This window comes from Mobula birostris, chromosome 7, assembly GCF_030028105.1.
Source record: "Mobula birostris isolate sMobBir1 chromosome 7, sMobBir1.hap1, whole genome shotgun sequence".
Lineage (NCBI taxonomy): Eukaryota > Metazoa > Chordata > Chondrichthyes > Myliobatiformes > Myliobatidae > Mobula > Mobula birostris.
In genome coordinates, this window is record NC_092376.1 from 42,946,665 (window position 1) to 42,968,331 (window position 21,667).

Sequence of the window (21,667 nt, forward strand, 5' to 3'; positions counted from 1 at the left end):
GCCCAAGTCCGCGACGGCCACTCAAAACCAGCAAAAAAAATAGAGTAATCAGAATCCATGGACGTGTACAACATCAACCTCAACGCCCCCCCAAAACGAGTCCAGAGCCTCGCTGATCATTCCTGGTAAGGTAGATCCCAAGACTCCTTCACTTTCTCGACAGCAGTTAGTCAAAGAGACATTGAAAAATGCAGCAAAGAAACAGGCCATTTGGCCCATCTAGTCTGTGCCGTACCATTTAAAATGCCTATGCCTGCACCAGGACCATAGCCCTCCATACATCTACCATCCATGTATCTCGTAAATGTTGAAATTGAGCTCACGTGCATCACTTATGCTGGCAGCTCATTCCACACTCTCATGACCCTCTGAGCGAAAAAGTTTCCCTTCATATTCCTCTTAAACTTTTTGCCTTTCACCCTTAACCCATGAACTCTATTTGTAGTCCCACTCAATCTCAGTGGAAAAAGCCTGTTTGGATTAACCATATCTAACCCCTCATAATTTTGTATACCTCTATCAAATCTCCACTCAATCTTCCATGTTCCAAGGAATAAAGTCAATCTTTTCATAATTTCCTTATAACTCAGATCCTCCAGTCCTGTCAACATCCTTGTAAATTTTCTCTGCACTCTTTCAACCTTATTTACATTTTTCTTGTAGGTGACCAAAACTGCACATATTTTTCTGAACATATTTGACAAACTCTATCCAAACTCATTCTTTTACAATATGGGCTTCCCAATCAATTTGTAGAAAGTTAAAATCACCTACTGTAACAAATTTATGTTTTTTGCAACAGTCTGCAATCTCTACAAATTTGTTCATCTAAATCCCGTGGACTGTTGGGTGGTCTATAATATAGCCCCATAACATTCCTTTCTTATTCCTCAGTTCAACCCGTAAAGTCTCAGTAGATGAGCTCTCCAGTCTGTCCTGACTGAGCACTGCCATGATATTTTCCCAGCCTAGTAACGCCAGTCCTCCTGCTCTGTCACATCTTAATGGAATTCTGGAATATTGAGCTGCTAGGCCTGCCTCTTCTGCAACTTAGTCTCACTAATGGCTACAATATCATAATTCAATGAGCTCCCCGAGCTCATCTGCCTTTCCTAAAAATACTTGCATTGGAATACACACAGCTCAGGACATTAGTTGCACCACGCTCAACCTTTTGGTTCCTAACTTTGTCTGAGGGCTTAACATCTGTCTCCATAATATCCCCCTTATCTGTTCTGGTACTCTAGTTCCCCTCTCCCTGCAACTCCAGTAAAAACCTGCCCCGTGCAGCATGAGCAAACCTTCCTGCTAGGATATTAGTTCCCCTCCAGTTTGGGTGTAAACTGTCTCTTCTGTACAGGTTCTACCTTCCCTGGAAGAGAGCCCAATGATCCAAAACTCTGAAGCCCTCTCAACTACACCAACTCCTTAACCACATGTTAAACTATATGATCTTTCTATTTCTGGATTCACAAGCATGTGGCACAGGTAGCAATCTTTAGATCACAATCTTGTCATCCTGCCGTGTACCTTAGTGCCTAACTCCCTGAACTCACTTTGCAGAACCTCATCACTCTTACTACCCATGTGGACCACGACTTCTGGTTGCTCACACTCGCATTTAGGAATGCTGAAGACTGAATCTGAGATGTCCCTGGCCCTAGCATCCAGGAGGCAACATACCAACTGGGAATCTCATTCTTGCCGACAGAACCTCCTTTCTGTTCCCCTGACTAACGAATTCCCTATCACCACAGCTCTCCTCTTCTCCCCACCCTTCCCTTCTGAGTCACAGAGCTATACTCGGTGTCAGGGACCTGACCACTGTGACTTTCCTCTGCTAGGTCAGTCCACCCCACCCACCCCACCCCATGTCAACATTGTGCGCTGACAGATGACTAAACTCAGGTGCGGAGAAGCCATGAACCCCCACGTTAAGACAGAAACAAAAGTTTATTCAATAGACAATAGGTGCAGGAGTAGGTCGTTCGGCCCTTTGAGCCAGCACCGCCATTCACTGTGATCATGGCTGATCATCCACAATCAGTATCCAGTTCCTGCCTTATCCCCATAACCTTTGATTCTGCTATCTTTAAGAGCTCTATCCATCTCTTTCTTGAAAGCATCCAGAGACTTGGCCTCCACAGCCTTCTGGGGCAGAGCATTCTATATATCCACCACTCTCTGGGTGAAAAAGTTTTTCCTCAACTCCGTTCTAAATGACCTACCCCTAATACTTAAACTGTGGCCTCTGGTTCTGGACTCGCCCATCAGCGGGAACATGCTTCCTGCCTGCAGCATGTCTAATCCCTTAATAATCTTATATGTTTCAATAAGATCCCCTCTCAGCCTTCTAAATTCCAGAGTATACAAGCCCAGTCGCTCCAATCTTTCAACATATGACAGTCCCGCCATCCCGGGAATTAACCTTGTGAACCTACGCTGCACTCCCTCAATAGCAAGAATATCCTTCCTCAAATTTGGAGACCAAAACTGCACACAGTACTCCAGGTGTGGTCTCACCAGGGCCCTCTACAGCTGCAGGAAGACCTCTTTGCTCTTATACTCAATTCCCCTTGTTATGAAGGCCAGCATGCCATTAGCTTTCTTCACTGCCTGCTGTACTTGCATGCTTACTTTCAGTGACTGATGTACAAGAACACCTAGATCTCGTTGTGCTTCCCCTTTTTCTAACTTGACTCCATTTAGAAAATAGACTGCCTTCCTGTTCTTACCACCAAAGTGGATAACCTCACATTTATCCACATTAAACTGCATCTGCCATGCATCTGCCCACTCACCCAGCCTGTCCAAGTCACCCTGCATTCTCGTAACATCCTCCTCACATTTCACACTGCCACCCAGCTTTGTGTCATCGGCTAATTTGCTAATGTTACTTTTAATTCCCTCATCTAAATCATTAATATATATTGTAAACAGCTGCGGTCCCAGCACTGAACCCTGCGGTACCCCACTGGTCACCGCCTGCCATTCCGAAAGGGACCCGTTAATCGCTACTCTTTGTTTTCTGTCAGCCAGCCAATTTTCAATCCATGTCAGTACTCTGCCCCCAATACCATGTGCCCTAATTTTGCCCACTAATCTCCTATGTGGGACTTTATCAAAGGCTTTCTGAAAGTCCAGGTACACTACATCCACTGGCTCTCCCTTGTCCATTTTCATAGTTACATACTCAAAAAAAATTCCAGAAGATTAGTCAAGCATGATTTCCCCTTCGTAAATCCATGCTGACGTGGACCAATCCTGTTACTGCTATCCAGATGTGTCGTAATTTCATCTTTTATAATTGACTCCAGCATCTTTCCCACCACCAACGTCAGGCTAACCGGTCTATAATTCCCTGTTTTCTCTCTTCCTCCCTTCTTGAAGAGAGTTACAACATTAGCCACCCTCCAATCCACAGGAACAGATCCTGGATCTATAGAACATTGGAAAATGATTACCAATGTGTCCACGATTTCTAAAGCCACCTCCTTAAGTACCCTGGGATGCAGACCATCAGGTCCCGGGGACTTACCAGCCTTCAGCCCCAACAGTCTATCCATCACCATTTCCTGCCTAATATAAATTTCCTTCAGTTCATCCATTACCCTAGGTCCTTTGGCCACTATTATATCTGGGAGATTGTTTGTGTCTTCCCTAGTGAGGACAGATCCAAAGTACCTGTTCAACTCGTCTGCCATTTCCTTGTTCCCCATAATAGATTCACCCATTTCTGTCTTCAAGGGCCCAATTTTGGTCTTAACTATTTTTTTTTCCTTTTTCCCATACCTAAAGAAGCTTTTACTATCCTCCTTTATATTCTTGGCTAGTTTACCTGTGTACCTCATTTTTTCTCTGCGTATTGCCTTTTTAGTTACCTTCTGTTGCTCTTTAAAAGTTTCCCAATCCTCTGGCTTCCCACTCGTCTTTGCTATGTTATACTTCTCTTTTATTTTTATACTGTCCATTACCTCCCTTGTCAGCCATGGCCTCCCCTTACTCCCCTTAGGATCTTTCTTCCTCTTTGGAACGAACTGATCCTGCACCTTCCGCATTATTCACAGAAACACTTGCCATTGCTGTTCAACTATCATCCCTGCTAGGGTATTGTTCCATTGAACTCTGGCCAGCCCCTCCCTCATAGCACCATAGTTCCCTTTGTTCAACTGTAATAATGACACTTCTGAGTTTCCCTTCTCCCTCTCAAATTGGAGATTAACACTTATCATACTATGGTCACTACCTCCTAATGGCTCCTTCACCTCGAGGTCCCTGATCAAATCTGGTTCATTGCACAACACTAAATCTAGAATTGCATTCTCTCTGGTAGGCTCCAGTACAAGCTGTTCTAAGAATCCATCTCGGAGGGACTCCACAAACTCTTTCTTGGAGTCCAGTACCAACCTGATTCCTCCAGTCTACCTGCATGTTGAAATCCCCCATAACAACTGTAGCATTACCTTTGTGACATGCCAATTTTAACTCTTGATTCAACTTACACCCTATATCCAGACTACTGTTTGGGGGCCTGTAGATAACTCCCATTAGGGTCTTCCTACCCTTACAATTTCTCAGTTTTATCCATACTGACTCTATGTCTCATGATTCTATGTCCCCCCTCGCAAGGGACTATCATTACTCACCAACAGAGCCACCCCACCCCCTCTGCCCATCAATCTGTCCTTTCAATAGGACTAGCGAGAGGAAGAGGCAGATTGCTTAGACGCAGGCAAATGGCACCAAATACCCACCAGTCCTTCGCTCTGGTCCTTGTCAACTTCAACCTTGCTCAACACCTCATGTGAAGAGAAGCAATGGAGTTGATCATGGCCTCGTGCCCTTGATGCCTCAGTCAGAAAGAAGCATTGGAATTAATCGTGAGCCCTATCTCCTGGCTTCCAGATCTCACTGAACTCCTTTGGAGAAAGCAAAGTACACCATCGAAATGTAAACCACAGGTTCCAATCACACGCAGCTTAGTAGAAGAATCATATTTGAAAGAAGTAGTAAAAGAAGTGGTTTTGTGAAGAACTAACAGGACGTCACTGGTTGTGTTGTTGGTGCCATGTTGACCACTTGGCCCTTGCTGACCGCTATCAAATTACAAAAGATTAAAGGATGTTTTGAAAGTGTCATTTACAAACTAACATCTACACTGACATTGAGAATACCCAATTCATGTCTCAGCAATGCAGAGGAGAAGGATTAGGAATAGAATTGGGAACCTTGAGTTTATTTATTGAGAGCACAGAGGGGCCCAAGGAAGATGGCAGAAGAGACCCATCACCTCCCAAATTACCTACTCACCCATGAAGCAGCTCCTGTGCCACAAGACAGAATTTGCACATTCCTGTTGGCTTCAGATTGGAATGGAAGCATGTCATTAACAACCATGTGAACCGCTTAAGAGGGAAGGTATTCAATTAGGATTATAGTTGGCACATTTTCCTGTAGTTCTGATATCAGATTCCTGATTTATGAAATCAACTACAGCACAATTATGTTCTGATTAGTGGTGCTAATAGCATTTAAGAGAAAAATACAGAAAAACTTCTAGCTGTAGCTCTACATATTATTATATAGAATTGATTAGAAAAAAAGTAGGACGGGATTAGCCTATCTAGAAGTTACTTCTAGGACATGTTTATATGTAACCATTGTTTGCAAGATTACTGTAGTTTTTGTCCCCCTTTAAATTAACCCACCTTAAATCTTGCTCCTTTGTAATACACATATTTCAGTAATCATCACTTTCTACCTGAGAGATATCTAAAGAAAAATTGTTGACAATACATGGTTTAGTTTCCTTTTTCTCTCCCCCCACTTGTGGTTTTCAGTAGAGTTATGTAGGGAATGTCCTGGGGGAAAAAAACTTAAATTGCAACTGTGTAATTTGGGGAATTAGTCTATGGAATCTAGGGGGAAAGGGACCTATTGCCAAGATTTGATAATTTTATTTCATGATAAAAGTAACACAAATGTTGGAATGAATGCCTTAGCAAAGCTTCACAACAGTTTACTGGCCATTGAATTCATTACCATGGAGAAATCTTCTGGCTGAGCAGGAGAGAGGAACTTCCATCATATCCAATAGGGGGCAATGAAAGAAACTAACATCTAGGTTGTCGGTCAACACATGAAAAGCTGCTGTAGAGTTCTAGCAGTGTCCTCACTAATTTGCAGGGTCTTGATCTGAAGTATCAGCCTCCACTTTTTTTGCTTTCATATGATGTCTGACTCACTGCATTCTTCTAGCTTTTTGCTTTTCTTCTAGATTCCAGCAATCTAGTCTCTTTTATTTTCTTCCACGTGTCATTTTGGTCAGGGTACCATCCCAAGCCCTACATTTCACTCAGCATAGCCAGCCTAATATCAGTTCTCCCAAGTACTCTCTCCACACTGGGCAATTTGTTACTGCAGGAGCAGCAAGGCAGTAGACACTCGCACTAGGTTCCTTGCCCTCAGGTTCCAATTACAACAACGTACAGCAAATAGGGCTGCACACTAATTTCCAGATTCTTGTTACAGCAGTACTGAGAAGTAGAGAGGTAGTAGAGCTTTTACTTTTACTTCCTGACAGTCTGATAGTGAAGTGAGGTATCAGTGTATTGTGAGAACATGAAGCAGTGTGCCACGTGAATGGAAACTGTGGTTGCAATATACAAAGCGTGTATGAATATATTTAACACAGACCTATGGAACTCAGATCCTGATTGTATCTTGGAAACTCAAGGGGCATAAACTGTCTGGCCATTGTTTTGGAAATTTTGATGGGCATATGTGATATGTTATGACATTATTTTGAACGTATGTGTAGTTCGAGTCAAAATAAAAACTGCTGTAGCAGCAAATCTTTCTGCTTCAGATAAGTAAATGCACTTTTTGTCAGAAACTTGTATATGCATATGATTTGGATGCCTTAACAAAACTCTGAAAATGAGAAGAAATTTTCTGTTTTGGCATTACATGCATATTCTTAAGTTTATTAAGATTCATCAGACATTCTCCACTGATACAGATTCTGTAACAATCAGACTTGAATTAACTTGAAAAAAATGTTATTTCACATCCAATGTGACGAAGATTGGACATTCTATTTACGACTGTGCCTGGAACCTGCTTCGCATGCTCACCTGTTTATCTGTGTCAAGCGGTAACAAAGGATCAACTTTATTCACCATATACATTTACATGTATCAGGAATTTGCTGTGGTGCACCGTGCAACATAAAACAATATTCAACAGTTATAGAGAATTATATAAAAATTAAATACTGCTCGTGCTGCATGATCTCTCAATAATAATAATAGCAGAAACCTATTTATCGGTTGGTGTTGAAGCTTTTAATTTACTTCACTCCAACGGATGTGGTCTAATCAGATTTTGCTTAGATCAACTTGATCAAATGCTTGAGATATCAGCAATATTAGACTTTGTGTCTCTCCCAGTTACACCTCCTGGCTTAAATACTCTGGGTAGAAGTGGATGAAACTTCCATTAATATATTTCTTCAGTAAACTTTCTTCCTCCCATCCAGGCTACTTGTTGCAGCATTTAACATAGTATTATCAATATCTGTGACTCTTTTTTTTCTCTAAGTAATGGAGAATCAACATACTCTGCTAATTGTCGGACCCCTGCAATTTCCCTCTCAACCCTTCCAAAATTGTAGGATGCACAACCAAAACATTTTTTTCCCTGATACCATGCGGCATCTCTAATCAAGAGAATTCAAACTATTACAGTACTGAGTTTCAGCTATGCCCACTTCACATAAAGTAATGGAGCAATTACCTGTGTTGACTCTCTTCAGATTTCTCCACGCATTTCCTCTGCACTAAGTTTTCCCACTCTCAGCTGAGCTGAGCTTTGATGCTAGGAATTGATATAGAATAGTCTCAATGACACCTTTACCGTTTTCTTTTTGAAAAGCAGTTTTGCTTGAAGCAATACTTGGGTAACATTTTGAATAGAATTGCAATAGCTTGACTACTGAGATATGTTGAAGTGTTTACAGTTGAAGGTGCAGATCCGTCACATTGTCAGACAGTAAAAATGAATAACAAAACTAATCCATAACTTGCTAATACACTGACAAATGGGCTTATTGCATATACTGCAACAAAGATTGGTGGATCCCAGCATATTGGAAAGGGAAATCCTTAATATTACATTAGTTTCCACTTAAGTATCCCTTATCAGCTTGCATAATTTATAACACTGGTTGAATGGAAAAGTACTTGGTCAGCCATGCGCTTACATTGCAGTCATTTATCTGTCAGGGATATTGGCAATTCACTGGAGCAGCTTGCACTTCCATCAATGCATGTCCGTGTCTTCTCATTGGTCTAAAAAATAATTCTCTCTGTACTAATAGTCATTTTGTTGCTCTGAAGGTTATTTATTTTGTAAACCTGAAAGACTGCTGATAGCTATGTGTGGGTGCCCAGAAGCAATAAACAATACATGCCGATCACTCATTGTGCACTGAGCATTGTGGTGCTCTCAGCAGCTTAATTTACTGCAAGTACAGCCCTGATCTTTTATCAAACTTTTATCATGTGGTATCAGTGAAAAAGACTCTGTTCACTTCAAATTACTGAGCAGGTTCTTTCTTATTTGAACACCAGGCTGTTCATCCTTGGACTACGAGAAAGCTGATGATGAGATGTCTAACACTGCAAATACAGAGTCGGATCAAGCAGCCAGAGTTATTAACATTAACCTACCTCAGATAACTAAATTTTGTGATAATCATATCAGGTAAGAAAGCCTTGCAAATTTGTAACATTTATTTGTGGGCTGGAATGTTTATCAAAATGTATTGTTGAGGAAGGTTTTTTTTACACGAATGTATGCTTCGAATTATTTATTTATGTTTGCGTCACTTGTTTCAAAATGCCTTGTTCATAGAAAGAAATAAAACAATTTGTAGGAAATTTCTTCAAAAAAACGGTTTATTAGCCTTAATAAATGAAACTCAAAACTGAGTAAATATATTTCATGGTAACTGATGAAATATCTGCTCAGAGTTTGCACTGTTTTGAAAGATAGAGATTTTTTGTATTAGCAATTCTCTTGCTAGCCTGTGATCTTTAAATAGTGGTCCAAATCCATAAAGTCCCTAAAAATCAGATATTTCAGATCAGTGGTGCTGCACTTTGGATTCAATTAATTTTTGCTAGAACTTGCAGCATTTATGTGGGGGGAAAAAAGGGGTGTGTTACTCTTTATTTAGACTGCAGGGTTTGAATTGTATCAGGAGGTTCTTTTCAGAGCAAAATGTACTATACGCATCCATTTTTGAGAATTGTCTTAATTATTAGGATGGTACTTTTATTATAAATCGATTATGGAAGATTATTTTAGAATGGCAGTTTCTGTTGTATAGCTCAGGATGTATAATTATGCCTAAATTATGAAGGAGATATTTTAGCATTAAATTTGCTAAATGAGGACATGAGGACATCGGGCTACTTAGGGTATCTGAAATTACAAGTTGGTGACAGTTGGTGATTTTGGATCTCCCCCTCCCCATCCACTTTCAAATCTCTTACTAGCTCTTCTTTCAGTTAGTCCTGACAAAGGGTCTCAGCCCGAAACGTCAACTGTACCTCTTCCTAGAGATGCTGCCTGGCCTGCTGCGTTCGCCAGCAACATTTATGTGTGTTAGTTGGTGACATTTGTAGCTTCTAAACTCATAAGTAGGAAAGTACAGTTAATGGTGTATATCACCATTTGAAATACACCACTGTTTACAAATTGTATCAATGCTTATATCTGATTATGAATGAGGAACAGGAGTACTTAGCCCTTTGATCTTACTTTGCCGTGCAAAGAGTTATGATTGATTTTTAAACAGTGACCCCCAAGTTCTAGATTCTCCCATAAGAGGAAGCATCCCCTTCACATCCAGCTATTCAGGACCCCTCAATCTCAGATGTTTCAACTAATCATACTCGTATAAATCCTGGGAAATACAAATCTAGTGTGTGCAATCTTTCATTATAAGCCAAACCACCTACTATTGCTTGATATCTTCAGCAAACTGTGATTCTTGTGCAGTTTGTAATGTGAGAAATGTTACCTGGTTTTCTTGCAATGACTGAAAGATTCTGCAAATGCAAAGTAGTTGAAATCAGTATGAAAGATTCCTGTAATTTCCAATGGTCGAATATTTTGTTATTAGTACCCTGCAAAGCTCTACGAATCTCTCAGGATGCCAATGAAACTTGTTTATTTAGTAGTAGCATTGTCAAGATTTTTGTTCCTTTTTAAAGGAATTGCAACACAGCTTTGAAAATGAAGCTGATAATTATCTGGTGGAAATAAGACTAAACATTGAACACTAGAACTTAAAAACCTTTTTGGCTTAAGTACACAAGCATTGCCAAAATTCAAGTTCAGCAGGCAGACCCTGTGTAGTTTCCATACTGTAATGAACACATTATCCTGTTGGTATAGTTACAAAGCTGGTCCATGACACTGTTGGTCCTAGCACTAGAGATGACTTCTGTCTAAACTACAAAATATCTTGAAGTCTTGTAAAATGAGTAACTAAAAGATCAGGAAGTGTATCTCTAATTTTCTGCAGTAACAGTAGATCAAACATTGAGAGAAGCTTGATGTGGAAGAGGTGGTGTGCTGATTGCTGAGGTGGCAAGAGCAACCCACAGTGAGTGGCATACCAGGGTTAGTTTTATTTCCTGAGGGTAGATAAAATGGAGTCAGGATTTGGATAATGTACTGATTTATATTTATCAATGTTGTCGTAATGAGAAGTAGCAGAAATATCAAAACGTAAGATCTGGAAAAAAATTCTTAAAAATGTAACTTAACAACAGTGGACAATGAATGAGAAAACTAAAGCCACCATTTACAGTGCCTTATTAAAGTATTCGACCCACAACTCTTTGAATTGATTTGACTTTATTACTTACATCCCTCATATACATGAGGAGTAAAAATCTTTGTTACATCTCTGTCTAAATATGCAATGTGCAATTATAGTGTTTTATAATAGATATTATGTACAACAGGATAGTCAATGTAACATAGAACAACAGTTGCATCTGCATGAATTAATCAGTCTGATGGCCTGGTGGAAGAAGCTGTCTTGGAGCCAGTTAGTCCTGGCTTTTATGCTGCAGTATCATTTCCCGGATTATAGCAGCTGGAACAGTTTGTGGTTGGGGTGACTCAAGTCCCCAATGACCTTTCAGGCCCTTTTTACACACCTGTCTTTGTAAATGTCCTGAATGCTGGGTTGTCCACACCACACTCTGCTGTGTCCTGTGATTGAGGAAAGTACAGTTCCCATACCAGGCAGTGATGCAGCTGGTCAGGTGCTCTCAATTGTGCTCCTATAGAAAGTTCTTAGAATTTGGGGGCACATACCAAACGTCTTCAACTGTCTGAGGTGAAAGAAGCCCTGTTGTGCCTTTTTCACCACACAGCCGGTATATACAGACCACATGAGATCCTCAGTGATGTTTATGCCAAGGAGCTTGAAGCTGTTCACCCTCTCAACCCCAGATCCATTCGTGTCAATAGGGGTTAGTCCGTCTCCATTCCTCCTGTAATCCACAACCAACTCCTTTGTTTTTGCGACATTGAGGGAGAGGTTGTTTTCTCGACGCCACTGTGTCAGGGTGATGACTTCCTTTCTGTAGGTTTGAGATTAGGCCAATCAGTGTAGTGTTGTCGGTAAATTTAATTAGTAGATTGGCACTGTGGGTGGCAACACAGTCATGGGTATACAGAGGGCAAAGGAGGGGGCTCAGTACGCAGTTCCGAGGGGCACCCGTGTTGAGGGGTAGAGGTGAGGGTGCCGGCGATCTGATAGGAAGTCCAGGATCCAGCTGCACAAGGCAGGGTCAAGGCCAAGGTCGCTGAGCTTCTTGTCAAGCCTGGAGGGAATTGTGGTGTTGGATGCTGAACTGTAGTCGAAGACCAGCATTCTCAAACTAGCAGCACTCTTCTCCAGTTGTGTAAAGATGGCGTGTAGAGCTATGGCTATTGCATCACTTTTGTTCACATAAATGAGTATTACAACCAGGAAGTTTGATTAATCTAGCTTAGAATTTGTATTTGTAAATTGCATGGTCATTTTTTCACAGTAGAGCCCAAAAGCCAGGGAAAATTGTAAAGCATGAAGAGCTAAAAATTCCAAAACAGATACGTCGGCAGTTCAAAAGTATTCATCCCGTTTGCTCAGTACTTGGGTGAACTTCGTCTCCAGTTGTATCCACTAGCTTCTGCAGCTCATTCAGAGTCACTGTTGGCAACACAGTAGTTTCTCTTACAAGTGCCATTCTTCTCCGGTGATTAAGTTTACCTAGGCAGTCTGGCTGCAGTTTCATTTTTTTCCACGTCTTCATGATGGACTGCACTGAGCTCTGAGGTATGTTAAGTACCTTTGAGATGTACCCTTCCACTGATTTGTGCTTCTCTATTATGAATTCCCTGATTTGTCGGGAATGTTCTTTTGTCTTCAGTTTGCTTTGGTCTGTTGAAAATCTACCATACTGTTGGACTATACAGAGAGAAGGGTATTTATTCAGGCGATCTTCCAATCTCAAATGAATTGGGTGAGTTGGTTAAGGTAATTGCAACTGTGGAAAGTTAATATAGTACATACAAAGGGGATGAATACTTCAGCCTCTCAATTTTGGTTTTAAATTTTTGGTAAATTGTTGACAGGTTGGAAATTTTCTTTTCATAGAATCATAGAATAGTACAGCACATTACAGGCCCTTCGACCCACAATGCTGTGCTGACCCTCAAACCCTGCCTCCCATATAACCCCCTACCTTAATTTCCTCCATAGACCTGTCTAGTAGTCTCTTAAACTTCACTAGTGTACTTGTCTCCACCTCTGACTCAGGCAGTGCATTCCACGCACCAACCACTCCCTGAGTAAAAATCCTTCTTGTAATATCCCCCTTGAACTTCCCACCGTGTCCTCTTGTATTGAGCAGTGGTGCCCTGGGGAAGAGGCGCTGGCTATCCACCCTATCTATTCCTCTTATTATCTTGTACACCTCTATCATGTCTCCTCTCATCCTCCTCCTCTCCAAAGAGTAAAGCCCTAGCTCCCTTAATCTCTGATCATAATGCATACTCTCTAAACCAGGCAACATCCTGGTAAATCTTTCCACATCCTTCCTATAGTGAGGCGACTAGAACTGGACACAGTACTCCAAGTGTGGCCTAACCAGAGTTTTATAGAGCTGCATCATTACCTCGCGACTCTTAAACTCTATCCCTCGACTTATGAAAGCTAGCACCCCATAAGCTTTCTTAACTACCCTATCTACCTGTGAGGGAACTTTCAGGGATCTGTGGACATGTACCCCCAGATCCCTCTGCTCCTCCACACAACCAAGTATCCTGCCATTTACTTTGTACTCTGCCTTGGAGTTTGTCCTTCCAAAGTGTACCACCTCACACTTCTCCGTGTTGAACTCCATCTGCCACTTCTCAGCCTACTTCTGCATCCTATCAATGTCTCTCTGCAATCTTTAACAATCCTCTACACCATCTACAACACCACCAACCTTTGTGTCGTCTGCAAACTTGCCAACCCACCCTTCTACCCCAACATCCAGTCGTTAATAAAAATCACGAAAAGTAGAGGTCCCAGAACAGATCCTTGTGGGACACCACTAGTCACAATCCTCTAGTCTGAATGTACTCCCTCCACCACAACCCTCTACCTTCTGCAGGCAAGCCAATTCTGAACCCACCTGGCCAAACTTCCCTGGATCCCATGCCTTCTGACTTTCTGAATAAGCCTACCATGTGGAACCTTGTCAAATGCCTTACTAAAATCCATATAGATCACATCCACTGCACTACCCTCATCTATATGCCTGGTCACCTCCTCAAAGAATTCTATCAGGCTTGTTAGACGTGATCTGCCCTTCACAGAGCCATGCTGTCTGTCCCTGCTCAGACCATGATTCTCTAAATGCCCATAGATCCTATCTCTAAGAATCTTTTCCAACAGCTTTCCCACCACAGACGTAAGGCTTACTGGTCTATAATTACCCGGACTATCCCTACTACCTTTTTTGAACAAGGGGACAACATTCGCTTCCCTCCAATCCTCCGGTACCATTCCAGTGGACAATGAGGACATAAAGATCCTAGCCAGAGGCTCAATAATCTCTTCCCTCGCCTCATGGAGCAGCCTGGGGAATATTCCATCAGGCCCTGGGGACTTATCTGTCCTAATGTATTTTAATAACTCCAACACCTCCTCTCCCTTAATATCAACATGCTCCAGAACATCAACGGCACCCATATTGTCCTCACCATCGTCAAGTTCCCTCTCATTGGTGAATACCGAAGAGGAGTATTCATTGAGGACCTTGCTCACTTCCACAGCCTCCAGGCACATCTTCCCACCTTTATCTCTAATCTGTCCTACCTTCACTCCTGTCATCCTTTTGTTCTTCACATAACTGAAGAATGCCTTGGGGTTTTCCTTTACCCTACTCGCCAAGGCCTTCTCATGCCCCCTTCTTGCTCTTCTCAGCCCCTTCTTAAACTCCTTTCTTGCTTCCCTATATTCCTCAATAGACCCATCTGATCCTTGCTTCCTAAACCTCATGTATGCTGCCTTCTTCCACTTGACTAGATTTTCCACCTCACTTGTCACCCATGGTTCCTTCACCCTACCATTCTTTATCTTCCTCACTGGGACAAATTTATCCCTAACATCCTGCAAGAGATCCCTAAACATTGACCACATGTCCATAGTACATTTCCTTGCAAAAACATCATCCCAATTCACAGCTGCAAGTTCTAGCCTTATTGCCTCATAATTTGCCCTTCCCCAATTAAAAATTTTCCTGTCCTCTCTTGATTCTATCCTCTTCCATGATAATGCTAAAGGCCATGATTCGACATGATACACAATGTTTTGTAGTTTGGCTAAAAAATCCTACTTCAATATATTTTATATTTAGAAAATGAGACAGTAAAGTGTGAAAGTAGTTGTGGGTTTAAATACTTTTTCAAGGGATTGTATTAACATCAACTAGGAATTCCAGTTTTCTATGTTTTTTCATCTTTAGTGTTACAGAGTGTGGAAATTGATTTATTATTATCCCTTCATTGATCTCTCTTTCTTCATCTCCGGAGACGGACTATCTACTGATATCTTTAATAAATTCACTGACTATCACAACTATCTGGACTATAGCTCTTCCCACCCTTCTCTCAGCCACACCTCTCTCCACTGCATCTGCTCTCAGGATGAGGCTATTCATTCCAGAACTACTGAGATGTCCTACTTCCTCAAAGAAATTGGCTTCCCTTCCTCCACCATCAATGCTGCCCTCACCCGCATCGCTCCCATTTCATGCACATCTGTCCTCACCCCATCCTCCCACTGCCACAGCAGGGATAGGGTTCCTCTTGTCCTCAACCTAATAGGTTCTGTATCCAGCATCTAGTTCTCCAAAACTTCCAGTATCTCCAACGGGATTCCACCACCAGGCACATATTTCGCTCCTCCCCACTTGCTTCTTTCCACCAGAAAGACCACCTTAAGCTATATTTATGGTCTTGAAGGGGGGAAAGAAGTAGACAGCAAGTGGTTTAATGGGAATGAGGTGGACTGAGTGAGCAGGATTCACAGTAGGGAAATTCTTAACTAATGTTCAGTTGAGGCAAAGAGATGAGTTAGAAGTTTATTAAAGATTGAGCTAGGGGCTAGCCAGGTGAGGGATTGTGTGACTGAATATTGGTTTGGGTTTAAGGTGCAGTGAAAGGATGTGATGTTAATGAGGTGGAAGAATGCTGCTTTTGTGATGTTGCTGGAGTGGGAAGCCCTCTTGGGTATTTGTATAGATTTCAAGATTGGAAGCAGTCTAGATTAATCTGAGACGGGGCTCAAAAGAACATAAGAAATAGGAGCAGGAGTAGGCAATCTGGCCTGTTGAGCCTATCCTGCCATTCAGTCAGATCATGGCTGATCTGACCATGGGCTCATCTCCACCTACCTGCTTTTCCCCATAACTCTTAATTCACTTACTGTGCAAAAATCTATCCAACCTAGTCATAGTCATACGTTATTGATCCCGGGGGAAACTGGTTTTCGTTACAATTGCACCATAAATAATAAATAGTAATAGAACCATAAAGAGTTAAATAGCAATATGTAAATTATGCCAGTAAATTATGAAATTAGTCCAGGACCAGCCTATTGGCTCAGGGTGTCTGACCCTCCAAGGGAAGAGTTGTAAAGTTTGATGGCCACAGGCAGGAATGACTTCCTATGCTGCTCTGTGCTGCATCTCGGTGGAATGAGTCTCTGGCTGAATGTACTCCTGTGCCCACCCAGTACATTATGTAGTGGATGGGAGACATTGACCAAGATGGCATGCAACTCAGACAGCATCCTCTTTTCAGGCACCACCATGAGAGAGTCCAGTTCCATCCCTACAACATCACTGGCCTTACGAATGAGTTTGTTGATTCTGTTGGTGTCTGCTACCCTCAGCCTGTTGCCCCAGCACACAACAGCAAATACGATAGCACTGGCCACCACAGACTCATAGAACATCCTCAGCATCGTCTGGCAGATGTTAAAGGACCTCAGTCTCCTCAGGAAATAGAGACGGCTCTGACTCTTCTTGTAGACAGCCTCAGTGTTCTTTGACCAGTCCAATTTATTGTCAATTCATATCCCCAGGTATTTGTAATCCTCACCATGTCCACACTGACCCCCTGGATGGAAACAGGTCACCGGTACCTTAGCTCTCCTCAGGTCTACCACCAGCTCCTTAATCTTTTTCACATTAAGCTGCTGATAATTCTGCTCACACCGTGTGACAAAGTTTCCTACCGTAGCCCTGTACTCAACCTCATCTCCCTTGCTGATGCATCCAACTATGGCAGAGTCATCCGAAAACTTATTAAGATGACAAGACTCGATGCAGTAGTTGAAGTCCGAGGTGTAAATGGTGAAGAGAAAGGGAGACAACACAGTCCCCTGTGGAGCCCCAGTGCTGCTGATCACTCTGTCGGACACACAGTGTTGCAAGCACAGGTACTGTGGTCTGCCAGTCAGGTAATCAAGAATCTATGATATCAGGGAAGCATCTACCTGCATCGCTGTCAGCTTCTCCCCCAGCAGAGCAGGGCGGATGGTGTTGAATGCACTGGAGAAGACAAAAAACATGACCCTCACAGTGCTCGCTATAGTCTTAACTATATTTACTGAGGTTGCTTCCACTGCTTCATTGGGCAGAGAATTCCATACTTTTTGGGGGAAAAGCAGTTTCTCCTCATCTCCATCCTAAATTTACTCCCCCAAATCTTGAGGCTATGGCCCCTAATTTGAGTCTCACCTACAGTGGAAACAACTTTCCTGCTTCGATCTTATCTATTCCTTTCATAATTTTATGGTTCTATAAGATCTCCTCTCATCCTTCTGAATCCCAGCAGGTATAGTCCCAGGCAACTCAACTTCTCCATATAGTCTAACCCCCTTATCTCTGAAATCAACCTGGTGAGCCTCCTCTGCATCGCCTCCAAGGCCAGTATATCCTTCCTCAAGTAAGGAGACCAGAACTGCATGGAGCACTCCAGGTGTGGCCTCACCATAACCCAACTATGTACGTTTGTATTTGCTCTTAAATTCAATCCCTCTAACAATGAAGGCCAACATTTCATTTGCCTTCTTGATAGCCTGTGCACCTGCAAACCAACCTCAGTGAGTGGAGATGGTGTTTGGGTTGCCAGAGAAAGATGAGGTATGAGGACCCAATGCTAATGATTTGATCTTCCGAGGGCTTAGAGCAGTTTATCCATGGCGAATTACTGCGACAACAGAGATCTTCAAAGTAATAGGATTGATGGTTATGAGCACATATCTGAAATTTAATGTTTTTGTATGATATATGTAGATGATGAATTCTTGTAAAGTTTTGCCTTTGACTATACCTGCTCCAGAATAAATATTTTTTATATTTCTTTCTAAATAGTTTTAATTTTCTACTTCTTGTTCTGAGAATCTGATAAGGCTGTCAAAGCAGCTCTGAATTTGAGAATTTTTTCTCCAAACAGACGGCCAGAAAGTTCTATTTTAACTTCAGCAGTCCACAGGACTTGTTTCCAAAATACATCAGGTTTGTTTAGACGTTCCTTTGAACCTTTTGAATAGAACTTTTTGGCCGCAATGAGCAAAGGTATGTTTGGAGAAAAAAGGGTGCAGAATTTCATGAAAAGAACCCCTCTCCAACTGTTAAGCACGGGGGTGGATCGATCATGCTTTGGGCTTGTGTTGCAGCCAGTGGCACGGGGAACATTTCACTGGTAGAGGGTAGAATGAATTCAATTAAATACCAGCAAATTCTGGAAGCAAACATCACACCATCTGTTTTTAAAAAAAGCCGCAAATGAAAAGAGAATGGCTTCTACAACAGGATAATGAACCTAAACACACCTCAAAATCCACAATGGACTACCTCAAGAGGCACAAGCTGAAGGTTTTTCCATGGCCCTCACAGTCCCCTGACCTAAACATCATCAAGAATCTGTGAATAGACCTCAAAAGAGCAGTGTATGCAAGCTGGCCCAAGAATCTCACAGAACTAGAAGCTTTTGCAGGAAGAATCGGCGAAAATCCCCCAGACAAGAAATGAAAGACCCTTAGCTGGCTACAAAAAGCGTTTACAAGCTGTGATACTTGCCAAAAGGGGTGTTATGAAGTACTGCCATGCAGGGTGCCCAAACTTTTTCTTCAGGCCCTTTTCCTTTTTTGTTATTTTGAAACTGTAAAAGATGGAAACGTAAAAGTTTTCTTGCTTAAAATATTAAAGAAATGTGTCATCTTTAACTTTATGCCTTTTGGAAATCAGTTCATCTTTTACCCACTTAGCTATTCACAGTAACAGAAATTTTGACCACAGATGCCCAAACTTTTGCATGCCACTGTATTTGGTATTTGTCATTTGATTTATTCAATCAGATGACATTACTTGTGAGGGATGAGTACAAATGATCGTTACAATTTACAAATAACACGATACCTAATTTTCATTGCCAAGTAAAATACTGAACTTTTGTTTTATAGTGAGATGAAAAACATTTATGCATCAAACAAAAAATACAGGACGAAGGTTAAAATAATAAACCACTTGTGATTCTATTGACTTTGAGTAATTTGCGATGATTCAACAAAAATGTGATTAACATAATCCTATAAAGTTGGTGCACAATTTCATTACCTTTTACAACAGAATTATTAACAGTAAGAGAATTCAACCCCCTCACCCCACATTTGTGTTTTTGGATCTTTCCCTCACTAGCATTGCTCCCTTTCTCACTCAATGTTTATATTCATCCACTGGTTCCTTTCATTTACAACACTAGTTACATCAACAAACAGAAAGGTATCTGATGTCTCAGCAGCCATTTTTTTTGGAAAAGTTGTCTATTGCATATCAGAAAATTGAAAACCTCGGAAATCCAAAATTCTTTTGAGTGCTGACATGACGTCACAAATGAAAAATTCCACAAGCTGCTGGGAAGGTTCCCTGGTGATGTGCAGGTCCCTGTGGCACAGACAGTTGTGAGAAGTGACCTTGCATATCTAATCAACAGAACTTGATGTAAAATAGAAAAACACTGCATAAAGTGGAAAAATAAAGATCTTGAATGCAAATTGAAAGAGTGGATTTGTCAGTGTCAGTGGATTTATGCCACTTAACAGTATGCTGATCGTGCAACAAGCAAAGATCTATTGTGACAAACTGAAAATCGAAAAGTAATTGTGAATATTCAGCAGACTGGTTGCAGAAATTTAAGAACAGGCATGGCTTTAAATTTTTTAAAACACCTGCTGATCTGGAAGTAGCAGAGAAATTTGCTGATGTGTTTGCCAAGATTATCGCTGATGAAAATCTAACACCAGAATAAGTCTACAATGCTGATTGCTTTTATACCTTACATAAAAACTAAAAAGAAGTAGAATACAAATACAATGTACTGCAACTTTGTAATCAAAACATGACATTGCCACGGTGTTGCCTTTATGCAGCCACGAGGAGTGAGGAGACGAAGCCACTGTGCTCCACTGGGGGCAGTGCGGTGCAGTGTCCAGGACGGAGTTGGTGCTGCCCTCCCAGAGTTTCGCTTGGCAGAAGACAATCTTTGTTGTGAAAGACTGCAGATTTTATCAGCTGTCCATGGGCTTAGGGCCTCAAGTGTAGGGTTGCCTGCTTTTCAGCCACGGAGCGAGAGGTGTCTGAGCCGGTGCACTCCACCAGGGATGGTGTGGCACTGTTGTGGTCAACTGAAAGGTCTGGACTGTATAGATATATATCTTTTACGTGGTTGTATTTTATTAATATTCTATATGTGTGCTTGTATATGCGAGGACTGAGTCTCAAGCCGAGGTGTCGCCTGGGGGGCATCTGGACTGGTGTGCTCCACTGGGGGTGGCATAGCACAGCATCTAGGCTGGAAGTGCTATTGTGGTCGACTGATGATTTCAATGGGCTGGGGCTTCTGAACCATATGCATTTATATATTCTATGTTGTTGTATTTTATTGATGTTCTACGTGTGCTTGTTGTCTTGTATTTGCGTGGACTGAGCCTCAAGCCATGGTTTCACCTGGGAGGGGTGTCGAGGTTGGTGTGGCACGGTATCCAGGCTGGTGTTGCCCCCTCAGTGTTCACCCGGCAGGAGATGGACTCTCTTGATGGTGTGTGTTTGGGATTCTTTTATTGCACTATTGTGATACCGTTTGTGCTTGCTATCTTGTGTGTGCTTTGTGCTGTGTATGACTGTTGGTTGTGTGTTTTGCACCTTGACCCTGGAGTAATGCTGTCTTGTTTGGAGGTATTCATAAGTATTCGTGTATGGTTGAATGACAATTAAATTTGAATTCAATTGTAGGTGGAGAGTGAAAGCCTATTGTTGTTCAACAGCTGATTCAGGTATTCTCCCAGTGCTGCTGTGCTGTTTTTGTTACCCTGCACACATTCTATTTTCAGTACATTTATAGAAAATAATCATTTTTACTGTTAAGACAAAGACTGCTTACTAGTAGCACATACTGTAAACTCATAGTCGGAAATGATGGTGATCCCAAGCTATCTCGTTCTATATACCAAAATCTGGAAAAACCTGAAATAAAAATACTTCTGGCCCCAAGCATTTCGGATAATAGGTACTTAACCTGTGTATGCCACAGGATATAGGCTATCTCATCTAGGTTCTTCCCCTTTACTGATTTCACTAAAGCGCTGATGATCATTTATCAAAATGATCAAAATTTTACCATACCGCTGCTGCAGTAGTCTGAGGTACTAATTAGGGTGCACTAGAATTTTTCTTTCACCAGCACTGAAACACTGGGCTGAATAGCTACCAATTACATCATATATTTCTGTGATGGTCAATATACTTTCACTACCCTCACTTTCTGCTCTAGATTGCATTTATTCGCTTCATTCCTTTGATAAAATGAAGGTGGCTTTTGGTGTTAATATTAACTTCAGTGTGATGTAGGATCATCTTGGCATATAATGGACCTGACTTGTCCTCAACAATTAATCTCCAACCTTTTTCTCATGTTGGCATTCACAATCAATGGGTTCATCCTGGCAGCTTCAGCTGAGCAAACTGCAGGTAGCAGCTAA

General features: G+C 41.7%; 1 protein-coding gene across 6 annotated transcripts in view; it reads left to right on the plus strand.

Moving 5' to 3' along the window:
- The window catches only part of atp8a2 (ATPase phospholipid transporting 8A2), a 510,439-nt gene that overhangs the window by 107,988 nt on the left and 380,784 nt on the right, over positions 1 to 21,667 (plus strand). For all 6 annotated transcript variants that reach the window (XR_011886570.1, XM_072263012.1, XM_072263011.1 and 3 more), the window contains one exon: positions 8,634 to 8,766. Coding sequence is in view for 5 of the 6 variants with exons in the window: in XM_072263012.1 (XP_072119113.1) it covers positions 8,634 to 8,766 (133 nt within the window). In the remaining variant the exon portion in view is untranslated. The remainder of the gene's footprint in view (positions 1 to 8,633; positions 8,767 to 21,667) is intronic.